This window comes from Rhinopithecus bieti, unplaced genomic scaffold, assembly GCF_001698545.2.
Source record: "Rhinopithecus bieti isolate Rb0 unplaced genomic scaffold, ASM169854v2 scaffold_7438, whole genome shotgun sequence".
Classification (NCBI taxonomy): Eukaryota; Metazoa; Chordata; class Mammalia; order Primates; family Cercopithecidae; genus Rhinopithecus; species Rhinopithecus bieti.
The window spans coordinates 2,176,038-2,189,145 of NW_016805589.1; the positions used below are offsets into that span (position 1 = coordinate 2,176,038).

Consider the following 13,108-nt stretch of genomic DNA (forward strand, 5'->3'; position numbering starts at 1 on the left):
TTTGAGAATGTAACAGCTAGTAGCTTTTTTTTGAGACTGAGTCTCACTTTGTCGCCCAGGCTGGAGTGCAGTGGCACGATCTCGGCTCACTGTAAGCTCTGCCTCCCGGGGTCACGCCATTCTAGCTGGGACTACAGGCACCCACCACCATGCCCGGCTAATTTTTGTGTATGTTTAGTAGAGACGGGGTTTCACCGTGTTAGGCAGGATGGTCTCGATCTGCTGACCTCATGATCCGCCCGCCTCGGCCTCCCAAAGTGCTGGGATTACAGGCGTGAGCCACTGCGCCCAGTCCACAGCTACTAGCTTTTTAAAGTCAAAAATAGAAATACAGTGATGGGAAATTCCAGAAAAGAAATACAAAGGAAAATGGGGACGTAAAGAAACGGGCCAGTATTCACTCTCCCCCACCAGACATTGCATCCCATTCGCCCTGTGTTTAGATGGAGGATAATCCATTTTAGCATTGATTTTTCATCCTGACTTCTCCATAGAAGAAAAGAAGATCAGAATACTTTATCTATTGAAATATTGCCCTCTTCACTGGCACTAAGCCACCTTCAACAAACATATGCACTCACTAAAAACCATAGCATCATCTCAAAACCAGAGCCATCTAAAGAAATATGAATTCCCATGGATGAAAAGCCCATCCATCAATAAGGATTTGAAGTTGGGAAGTGATAGTTTCCCACTTGCTTTAGAAAGTTTGCTAATGCTTCCTGACAGACTACCTATTTTGCAATAACTAAAATGACAAAAGGCTAGAAATTATTGCTTTATCTTGTATGTCCTTATTCCTGTAGTCTATGTTAGTGTTTATTTCCTGAACGCAATTTTTTTTTTTTTTTTTTTTGGAGACAGAGTCTTATTCTGTCACCCAGGCTGGAGTGCAGTGGCGTGATTCCAGCTCACTGCAACCTCCGCCTCCCAGGTTCAAGCGATTCTCCTGCCTCAGCCTCCTGAGTAGCTGGGATTACAGGCGCGCACCACCATGCCCAGCTAATTTTATATTTTTAATAGAGCTGGGATTTCACTATGTTAGCCAGGCTGATCTTGAACTCCTGACCTCAAGTGATCTGCCTGCCTCAGCCTCCCAAAGTGCTGGGATTACAGGTGTGAGATACCATGCCCTCCTGAATGTATTTTATAGAACACTATGCATGGGATATAATGTTTGGGGGGAAAACAGGATTCTGTGCTCAAAAAAATACAAGAAATACTTGGTTAAGCAAAATCTCACAGGATTACTTAACACAGGATTTCTCAGGACCTATAATATGCTATTGTCCATTTAAAGCATACACTCATGTATAAGATTTGGAGGCAAGAAAGACAGCAAGGTACATAGGAATGTTTTAGTTTAGGTTACTGAAGTGAACTAATTTATTTGGTCATTTTAGCACCAACAATTATAGAAGAATAGGCCAATTATTTTTATTGACCCAGATAATTCTGGGTCTAGGTTGAAATTGTCTTTGATAGTTTTCTGGTTTTATATTAGCGTTTGAATAGTTTATTTTTATCAATACATTGTCCTTTTTCTTAAATACTTTTCCTCATTTAATACATATTCCTACCCTGTAAATGCAGATATCATCTTTAAATGTTTAAGAAATCATCCTTAAAACTATGGTTTTCTAAAACCTAAGGACCATGGATTAATGCGGCTGCTCAAAATCCAAGAGGAGGTGAAACAATAGGTTTTATAATTAATGCATTATATCAACTAGAGTAGTGTCTGGCTTTGAGTAACAGGAAACCCCATTAATGTAGCTTAAAGAAATAGGTTGCTTTTTCCCTCTCTATGTGATGAGTAGTCAGGAGGTGGGTACTCTGGAGATGGGTGTTGTGGCTCGTGGGTGTCACCAAGGTACTTGCCTCTCTCTATTTTCCCATCCAGCCATCCTTAGCATGTGGTATTCATCCTCATGACTGTAAGATGGCTGCTGCTGCTGCATGCATTGCATCCACATTCAAGGCAAAAAGAATACGGAAGGGAAGTAAGCAGAAGGTGTGTGTCAACAGTTGTCTCTTTATTAAAAAACAACACCAACACACAAACTTTTCCAAAGCCCCAGCCAATAGACTTCCAAGTGTATCTCAGTGGTCAGAAAAGTGGCACATGGCCACCACCAGCTGTGTGAAAACCTAAGAAATTAAATTCTTTAGTTGGGCACATTGGGGTTCTGCTAGAAACGTAACGTAAGTCTGGAGCTAGACTACCTTTTGAGAATCTCAGCTCTGCCACTGGTTAGTTACAGGTGATTCATTTCACTTTCCTCCCCTATAAAGGGAGATAACAATAGGGTTGCTAAGTATTAATTGAGTTAATACTTTCAAAGTGATTAGAACTGTATCCAGTATATAGTAAATGTTATATAAGCGCTTTCAATAAATGAGTAAGGAAAAGAGTAAATATTAGGTAGAAAAGTGGCAAGCATGAAATAAATCATGAAAACTGAAAATAAAAGTGTTGCTAACATGTAAAACTTGTGTAGAACAAATGTTAGGAGTTTCACTAATTTCTTGAGCCAAAGAAAGTTAAATAGGTGCTGCTACCTCCCTTAAGGAACTATGAGCCAGTGACTTTCTGAGGATAGATTATTCTTTTTTCTTTAAGGAAATTGAGGATTTTATGTCTGTTTCAATCAACTGCTTCTACAGAAATTGTAGGGCCTGTGATTTAAAGCTAAAGCAGATTAGAGGCTTGTATAATTATTGACATATTTGGGACATACCAGCAAAAAGCCCTGGAAAACCACATACAGCTCATAATGAGATCGCTCCTCCGTCATTCATATGTGATTTCATCCAATTTTTAGGTGTTTGGCTATTATTATTTAATAATGTTTTTAGACATATAAAATGTATTTCTATAGACATTTTATATGGATGTAGTTATTTAAGCCAGATAGATTTGAATTCTAAGCTGAGCTCTATCAGTAACTACATTAGGCATCTTACCTCTCTAAGCTTTAGTTTCCTTATCTGTAAAATGGGGATGGTAGCAGCATCTAATTCTCAGGATTGCAGTAAACATTAAATAAGGAAATGTAATAGAGTGCTTAGCACAGATCCTGTTACACAACAAAAGTTTAATAAATATCAGCATCACTGATATTATTTTATTATTATTAATTTTGAGACAGAGTCTTACTTTGTTACCCAGGCTGGAGTGTAGTGGTGTGATCTTGGCTCACTACAACCTCCACCTCCCAGGTTCAAGCGATTCTCCTGCCTCAGCCTCCCGAGTAGCTGGGATTACAGGTGCGTGTTACCAAGCCCGGCTAATGTTTTGTGTTTTTAGTAGAGACCGGTTTTCACCGTGTTAGCCAGGATAGTTTCGATCTCCTGACCTCATGATCCGCCTGCCTTGGCCTCCCAAAGTGCTGGGATTATAAGCATGGGATAGGCCGCGCCTGGCCCATCGTCATTATTTTTTAAAATCAACCTTTAATGAGGTATAATTTACACACAATAAAATGCACCCATGAGTTTTGACAAATGCAATGCCTGTGTAACCACCACCATAACTGAGATATAGAACATTTACATCAACCCTAAATTGTTATTTTAAAATAGGAAAACTGGTATCTTATCTAGTAATAATAAAAAGGAGAAGTCACTGTGCAGCACAAAATATGGTATCGACCATAAAAAAGCACGAATAAGTGCTAACTAGAATTATGGGACCATGGGAATGTGGCAGGAGGCGCATTCACTGTGAGGGAGTTGGGGACAGGTCAAATGTACTATACATTATTGCTTCTGCCTCTGCAGCAGCGATCTCCGTTTTTCCTGCTAAATGCACTGTGCTTGTCCTTTGATGGAAAAACTTCTCCCCAATACTTTATGTTTTTGGAGTGGGGCTGTTTCATCCTTGACTCCAGTCTTGTCATTTCTATTGGAATTCTTAGAAAACTCTCTTCCTGCTGATATTGCTGGGTGTAATTTGGAGAAGCTGAGAGAGTCACTGAGACTGAAGCCACCACAGACAAAGGTCAGCTTGAGGGATGGAGAGAGAAACCTGTGCTGTTATCATCTTCTAGATCCACAGAGGCTTCCTTGAAGCTGGATCTATCCCTGAACTTTTCAGTTACATAAGGACCCATGAATGCTTCATCATGGATCAGATCTGTTCTCAAACTGGTGTTCAGGAACCAATGTGTGACTGGTCCATGCCCACTTCTGATTATATGGGCTCAGAGACAATGTACATGGGAGTACTTTGCCAGTGGTAAAGTTTCTACAAACGGGAGGTAATTGCAGGGCAGGTGTAAAGTTATTTGGACCACTGGACCATTGAGGTTTAAAATATACTCATACTGAAAGCAGAATTGTTTGAACTAATTGCTAATTTTAAGGAATTCAGACATTATTCCAAAGGATTTAGGCCAAATGTTGCCTAAATTGTTTCTCTATTTCATATGAAAGTGATTTCTGAGGCTTAACTGTTCTCTTCTATTTATGTGCATGGTCATAACTGATGTTGTCATGTGAGTCCTGTTTCTTTCTTATTAAACATGTGTCCCTCCCATTGATGTTCAGCACCTTTGAAATTCCAGTTGCTGTTCTAAGCTGGGGTTGCTGCATTGAATAATATAAAATCTCTACCCTCATGAGCTGATTTTCTGGGAGGAGAAAGACAACTGTGCCCTCCATGTGCCAGTTTCTGTACTGCTGCATTCTTCTTTTTTTTTTGTTTTTTGAGACAGAGTCTCACTCTGTTGCCCAGGCTGGAGTGCAGTGGCGCGATCTTGGCTGACAGCAACCTCAGCCTCCCAAGTTCAAGTGATTCTCCAGTCTCAGCCTCCCAAGTAGCTGGGACTACAGGCATTCACCACCAAGCCCGGCTAATTTTTTTTTTTTTTGTATTTTTAGTAGAGATGGGGTTTCACCATGTTGGCCAGGCTGGTCTCGAACTCCTGACCTCAAGTAATTTGCCTGCCTCGGCCTCCCAAAAGTGCTGGGATTACAGGCTTGGGCCACCACACCCAGCCTGTACTGCTCTTTCTGATTTTCTCTTTGTAGTAATACTGCTGAAAGTGTGGGAGGTCTTATGTGGAAATTCCAGATTAAATTTATGAGAAATTTACAGATTTTTCACATATTTACATATTTGTCTGTGAATGGGCATATTAAGTTACATGTTTGTGCCACACAGAATTATTAATATTATCTGGGTAAGCTGGTTCAGGTTACAACTCTAGGCCTCAATTTCTTATCTGAAAAAATGGGAACTATCATAGTGCCAGTCTCACCCTGTAGGGATTACATGCATGTAAATAATTTTTTTTGTTTGTTTTTTGAGACGGAGTCTTGTTCTGTCGCCCAGGCTGGAGTGCAGTGGCACGACCTCAGCTCACTGCAAACTCTGCCTCCCAGGCTCAAGCAATTCTTGTGTCTCAGCTTCCTGAGTAGCTGGGATTAAAGGTGTGTGCCACTACGACAGCTATAAATGCATGTAAATAATTTACCATAATGCCTGGCATAAACTGAGAGCTTAACAAATGATAGCTGGTATATTATTGTTGTTATTATTACGCATATATATTATTTTATACACATTCACCTACTATTCCTCAATGGGATAAAACAAATAATTGTGGATCACATTTTATTTCATTCATTTAACATGTATTGAATGTTACCATTTATGCTAGACCCACTGTGGCAGATTATATTTTTCAGAAATAGCTACGATAATATCTCCCATTCTTATCATTCCCCCATCTAGAGATACAGTCTAATCTCCTTCCCTTTGAATCTGGATGGGCTTATGAGTTGCTTGTAGCTAATGAAAGTGGTAGAAGTATGTGGCTTCCAAGTGATTCAGGGCAGGCAAGCCCCAAAATTGCAGCTTAGCCCAGGAGGCTTCTTGACTTTGCCCAGAAAAGAATTTAAGGGCAAGCCAGTGGTAAGAGAAAGCAACTTTCATTGAATCAGTGCTGCTCCTTGTGGAACAGGGCTATCCCATAGGGAGTATGCTCAGGGTGGGCAGTGTATAGGGCTGTTGGCAGCTGTACCTATACCTACTTTTAATTATATGCTAATTAAGAGGTGAGTTATTTAGAACTTTCTAGAAAGGGGGCAGGGAGTTTCCAGAACCATATAAGGTAACTTCCAGGCCATTGCCATGCCCCGTTGCAATGGCATTTGTAAACTGTCATGGCAATGGTGGGAGTGTCTCCATGCTAATGAGCAGTGAGGGCAACTAAAAGTGTCTTTCTTCCTTGCCTGCTGGTTTCTGCTGGCTGCTTCACTGAATCCTCTTTTGACTGAATCCTGGTTTGATCAGTGGGGTTGTGATTGGAAAACAAGTCCTGCAGGCCTCCCACCTCACAAGGCTAGGTCATAAAAGGTGATGCAGCTTTCCCCTTGTGAGCTGTATATGTTCACACACATATGAGGAAGCCTAAACTGGGCCACAGAGAAAGGCCATATGGAGAAGCCCTGAGTCTACCTGAAAAGTGGGAGATGCCCAGCTAACCATCCACTCCTCCAGCTCCTGTCACCATCCAACTGCAATCACATGAGAGACCTCAAGCCAAAACCACCCAGTGGTTTCAGCTTCCCCAAATTCTTAACCCACAGAGATTGTGAGAGAAAATAAAATGATTACTGTTGTCTTAAACCATTAACTTTTGGTGTTATTTGTTCTGTATTAATAGATAACCAGAACACCTACCTTTAGGGGCTCAAGATAAAGCATTAAACAGATTGAGTTTCATAGGGTTTCCATTCTAGATCTTTCTCATCGTTGGCAAGTGAAGAACAATGATTTTTGGTTGTAATTATCTGTCAGATAGCTGTCTGGACCTGCTATCAAGTCTAAATTTGTAGATACACCTATCAAACAGATCACATTCATTCATTTATACATTTATTTATTTTACAATTTTTTTATAGAGATGGTCGGGGGGGGGGTCTTGCTATGTTGCCCAAGCTGGTCTTGAACTCTTGACCCCAAGCAACCCTCTCACCTGGCCTCCAAAAATGATGAATTATAGGTGTGAACCACCATGCTCCATTTATGAATTTAGTACATCAATTGCTTTCTTAATATAGATGGGACACCTCTGACCCCTCCTGAGTGAAAAATCCATGTTCCCAAGCACCCAGGCCTTCCATCCTATCACAAGGCATGGTTATCGCTTGTTCACTTCCATCTCTCCTAATACCACCAGCAGCTAAATTCATTCTGTTATTCATCTTTGTATTGTTACCATCTAGGCTAGTGCCTGCACATAGCAGACCTATTTAAAAAACAAACCAACCCAAACAAACATGAAGCCCCCACGTAGCTGAAGGAGGGCTGCTGGTTCCAAGACATAGAGATAATTTATTCAAGGACAGTCCCTATCCTCCAGGAGTTCACAATTCAGCACTAGACACCCTGTGGGACCCAGCCTGACAAGTGCAACGAGTGAGATGCCAGAATTGAGTCCTGCGGTCGAACAGAGGGACTACAGGGCAATGCACTGGGCGTGGGAAGTGGAGATGGCTCTGGGAAAGGATCCATTCATTTATTCCACAAACACTTATCAATCACCATAGCACACATAGCACATAGTAAGCGCTCAATATCTGTTATTAAATGCCAGCCACTGTGCTAGGTGCCAGGATGCAACAGCGGACAATAAAATTGCAGGGGCACTTGCCCTCGTGGGGCTTACCGTGTAGCGAAGGATGACAGGCATTGGACGGAATTATGTAAAATTGTGCTAGATGCAGAGCAGGAAAATAACAGGCGGCTGAAATTCTAGTAAGGATGTGAGCTCCTACGGCTGAGGGGAGCCGTGGGCGGGTTCTGAGCAGGAGTGGCCGTGAGGGAGACGGACCGTAGGGGGCGGGAAGACTGCAGGCAAGAGCTGGTAATTTTAAGATGCAAATAACATTTTTTTCTGCCTGACTGGAATAGGACCGTTTGGTCGCTCGGGATTCTCCCGGGGCAGGGGGCTGCATTTTTAGTGTAAAATCGGTTGCCCAGCAATGCAGGGCATGTTGTGGTGAACTGCAGCCCTAGTTCCCAGGTTTTTCATGCTTGGCACATCGAGGCTCCTCGGCCCCCAGGACCAGCAGACTCCCCATGCGCGGCTCGGATTCGGGCCGGAGCAGGCGGGCAAGGGTGCTGGAGAGGGTGCACAGCAACGCTCACCCCTAGGTTTCGGGGTCTGCAACGCCGGGAGGGCAATAGGAGGCGGAGTTTGCGCTGCGGACCTAGGCGTTGGCGAGGGCCACGCCCCCAGCCGCAGACCCTGCCTCCAGGCCCCTTTGATTGGATCAAGACCGCGGAAGGGCCGGGCTTCCCCCGGCGGCCCGAGGGTCGGGCAGGGGAGGGTGCGCTGATTGGCCCGGCGGGGATTAAGTCATCGCTAGCAGGTTCGAGCGGCCCAGACGCCGGCGGGGCGGCCGAGGCTGCTGTGAGAGGGCGCTCGAGGCTGCCTAGAGCTAGCTGGCGAAGGAGGCGGGGAGGCGGCGTCTGCACTCGCTGGCCCGCTCGCTCGCTTCCCGGCGCCACTGCGGGTCGGCGCTGCGTTTCCTGCTCGCGAACCACTCCGTTGCCCGCGCCGGGAGCAGCAGCCCCTCGGCAGGGTCCGGGCTCGGTTCGGGAGTCTTGCGTGCCGGCGGTCACCGCGCGGGGAGCGAGCTAGCGCCACACCTGTGGAGCCGGCGGCCGTCGGCGGAGCCGGTCGGGATCCTGCCGCGTGCGTGCTCTGGGGAGCGGGCGGCCCGGGTCCCGGGGGAGGCGCGCCCCCGCGGCTGGGCGCCGCGGGCACCATGGGGCTCCCAGCTCTCGAGTTCAGCGACTGCTGCCTCGATAGCCCGCACTTCCGAGAGACGCTCAAGTCGCACGAAGCAGAGCTGGACAAGACCAACAAATTCATCAAGGAGCTCATCAAGGACGGGAAGTCACTCATAACCGCGCTCAAGAGTGAGTGTCCCGAGCCCCGCGGGGACGCGGCCCCGGCGCTGGAGGGACTGGGAGGTGGCGCTCAGCCCGGGTTGCCCGCGCATCCGCCGGGTTTCTGCTCCCGGTACACTGGGGGACCGGTGTCGACGCCTCCGAGGCAGGAAGGATACGTAAAGCGGGCGAACCGGCAACCATCAGATGAAGAGAGAGACCCGTCGCTCCGCCTTTTGCGTTCGGGGATGGTCGGGAGGTGACCGAGCGCGGGTGGTGCTCTGGGGCACCGCGGGTGGGCGTGCGCGGCACGCAGGTGTCCCCAGGAGTGGGGCCAGAGTGCCCAGCGCGCCGCAGCCTGCGGACAGATCCCATAGGGGCAGAGTTGCTCAGCCTTGGGTGCCCAGCCGTGAGAATAGAGCGTGCCCTGCCGAGGGGGCGCTGCCTCCCCTTGGGAAAAGGCGGGTTGTGACTGCTTCGCTCCCTGTACGCAGCTCCAGCCCAGTCAGGCCGCCGGGTTCCCTGGGTGGAATGCTTGGTTTTAGCTTGCGACTCCTTGGAGTATTGGCAGCCAGTGATCTCTAAATCTAGAATCAGTACGTGCGCAGGTTCTGATTCTTGTGTTTAGCAGAAGGTGATAGGGGTGGGAGTAGAGAATCAGAGTGTTCCTTTACTCTAAACTGTGGGCGAGGGTTTAAAAATAGAATGTACATATCCCAACTCTCTCCCTCTCCTGCTTCCAAGCTCTCCTTTTTACCTCTCCCATTATCCTTGAAAACGTAAAGGTCTGAGAAGGAATGTCTATAGTCCTCAGAAAGAAGTTTAAACGTATTTCAAACATTCTTGGACCTTTTGTAAAACCATTTTTGCGTTTTTTCCTTTTGGTACAAGGGGAGAGATGCAATTTTGCATTCTGCTTCACTTTTGCAGAGCCAGAGAGTTTCTTTTTCTGGCCAAATAAGCGTGCTCTAGGGATGAGTGCTTTGGATTGTGAGAACGTTTTTGGTGCCTTTTCAGTCTCCCCATTTAAAAATAGCTCAGTTCATCTTTGAGTTTTAAGAATCAGGAACCACATGAAGGCAGATAGTGGAATTGTCTCTGACTCTGTTATTTTATCTGTTTCTGTGATGGATTTGTTAGTAGGTGATACCTTTCAGCTAAGAAAGGTTGCCTTAGCAGAGTAGAGTCCTAGCTATGAGAATTGTTCCCAAGCCTCTTTAAAGGGCACTTACAAAAGTCAGGTGCCTGAGATGTCATTTTGTCAGCTTGTTGCTTCTAAAAATGAAGAGAGAGACAATGGAATGCCAGTGCAGCTCAGAGTGCCTATCTTTTGGGATGAAATGAACACAGGACTGTGATGTGATGAGGCTTCTTAGAGGCGGATTCTCAGGCTGTGCCTTACCTGAAACATATTAACAGACTCTTCTTTTGTCAATGATCAAGGCCATTCTTGGTTTAGGGGACGTGGGTCCCTGGTTTGGAGTAAGTTGGGGGCCCACTCACAGGTTGGGCCCAGGAATTTTGATTGAACCTCAGGCTGGCTTTAGTGGGTTCTCTGCTTCACTCAGCAAACTTTTGGTGTGCTTGTGGTGTACTGGGTACTGCACTGGGCTGCACTGGGCACTAAGGGTGTAGCAGTGAATATTTTGCTACCCCTGTGCTTACAGAGGTGTACTTCATTCCAGGCACTCTTCCCCTATAATTATCTCATATGCTTAGATTCATTTTGCAAATGAGGAAACAGAGACTGGGGAAAACACTTCCTCTGAGTCACACAGCTCTAGCAGCAGGACTAGAGCTTTTGAATCCACCTGGTTTGAGCCAGAGATGGAGTCCCTGCCAATGCAGAGCTCTTACTTCTGCCCCATCTCACTTGCCCGGAATGGAACCTCTTGCACCAAGCCCTAGGATTTGGACTTGTATTCTCTATTTTGGCATTGAATCTGAGGAGGGTTCCTTTGGGTGACTGACAGTTTTCCTACTACTATTTTTTTGGGGGCAAGAATTCTTTGGTAGGAAGGAACATTGCAGTGATAGAGTTGAAGGGTTATTTAAGCTGTCTAATGGAATGATCAGCCCTGTAATCTGGGGGAAAGACTGATGGGGAACTAGGTGTTCTGTTCTCTCTACATCCAGCTCTACTAATGTATTCTACCACTACTAACTACTACTTGATCAGGTCAGGTGACCTCTTAAAATAGAGGGTGGAGTCAACCATTGTGTCCTGGATTTCAGACATTCTGGTATTATGAGATGCTTGCTACATTGTGTACTACTATATTAATGTTTGTGTTATGATTTTTCTTCAGTCGTGTTTATTATGTTTATAAACAGAAGTGTTTTTCCAGTACAACTTAAACATAAATACATAATTATATAAACACTGGGTTTAGATGATGTGTTCTCTTATAGCTCTAAACTTTTGTGGCTTTATTTTATAGCCATATTTATTTTATTTTACAGTTATTTTATAACTAGTATTTGCAGCTCTTTGGATTTAGCTTGCTTTTGAGTGTTAATCACAGGCAGTCAAACTGTCCTCTAGGGATTGCCAAAGTTCAGGTAGATCATTGTTACTATTACTTCCACTTTATGAATGAGATGCTGGCAATGGGGATGCAAATTCTTTATAGATCTAGATCCCGTAAAGGAGAAACATGCAGCAGGTGCTTGATTAAGTGAAAATATTGCAAGTTGTTTTTTAGACTCTGAGCCCTGGGTAGCAAAGGCGACCTAAAATGTTGTATTATCCTCTGAAGTTTTGTAATTCTTTCTCCATCACAGGCTTTGAAGAACCCATGTGGGCTAGAGGGACAGATAAGGGTGACTGAATATGTCTTGGCTTTGTAAAGCAGCAAAGTTTCTTTTGGGGGTAACCCTGAATGATTATCAGTGATTGTCTTTTCACTGAGTAATACAGCATTGAACAGAGAGGACAAAAACCTGTTCTTGGTGTGATTCAGTAAGGTAAGTAAGTGGTTCATCCTCTTTGCCTTTTAAAGCAAGAGTAAAAAGGTCAGCATTGAGTTACATGGTTTAAAGCCTGTCACCCTTTTGTACTTGTTAGAATTAAGGATAGGCATTTTGCAATACATAAGCGCTTCTTGAATGGCATAAACTCTCAAAGGATGTTTGATGCCAAACTGCTTTGTTTAGGAGTAATTATGTTACTCAGAAAATCCCAATGGGACAAATGGATGTGGAGTTGGGCAGCAAAATATTTTCCCCAGATCTTTTGCTTTGCTTCAGTACCTTGTGAATAAAGAAAATCAAAGGCATTTCCTAATTATTTGTAAATGGTAGTAATTGACAGTTTGAATATTACTCATACAAGCATAAATGGCAGTAAATTAAATTCAAACAAAGTTTTGTAGTTTTTATGTAACACTGGCTGAAAAGATCCCTTCATTTTACTCCATTCTGTGTTCGTAGTTGGACTGAATAAATTTGCATCCAGTCTGTAGTTCTCAACTCATTGGCTTTGGCTTAAACCCTCCTCCCCTGCACTTAAAATCATTAGTGGATTTTTTGTTGTTGTTGTTAGAGCAGTTTTAAATTCACAGAAAAATTGAGTGGAAAGTGTAGAAAGTTCCCACATAGCGCCTCATACCCGTTCCTTCTAGTTGCCCCTATTTCTAACATCCTGCATTAGCCCGGTATAGTTGTTACAGTTGATGAACCAGTATCAGTATAACATTATTAACTAAAGTCCATAATTTACATTAGGGCTCACTCTTCGTGTTGTACATTCTGTGGATTTTGACAAATGTATAATGACATATAACCACTATCATAGTATCATACAGAATAGTTTCACCACCCTAAAAATCCTATGTGCTCCACCTGTTCATCCCTCCCTCCCCACTAACCCCTGGCAACCACGAATCTTTTCACTGTCTCTCTAGTGTTACGTTTTCCAGAATGTTATACAGTTGGAATTAAACAGTATGTGGCCTTTGCAGATTGGCTTTTTTTTCACTTAGCAGTGTGTACTCAAGGTTATTCATGTCTTCTTATGTCTGGGTAGCTCATTTCTTTTTACTGCTTAATAATATTCTGTTGTCTGGATGTGCCATAGTTTATCCTTTCATCTATTGAAGGACATTTTGGTCATTTCCAAGTTTTATCAATTATGAATAAAGCTGATATAAACATTTGCATGCAGTTTATATGTGGAAATAAGTTTTTAGCTCATTTGGG

At 44.1% G+C, this 13,108-nt stretch overlaps 1 protein-coding gene across 1 annotated transcript in view; it reads left to right on the forward strand.

Moving 5' to 3' along the window:
• Positions 1 to 8,403: 8,403 nt before the first annotated feature.
• Positions 8,404 to 13,108, forward strand: part of ARHGAP26 (Rho GTPase activating protein 26) — a 461,308-nt gene continuing 456,603 nt past the window's right edge. The window contains 1 exon segment of the mRNA XM_017872973.1: positions 8,404 to 8,938. Coding sequence (XP_017728462.1) covers positions 8,785 to 8,938 — 154 coding nt within the window. The 5' untranslated portion in view covers positions 8,404 to 8,784.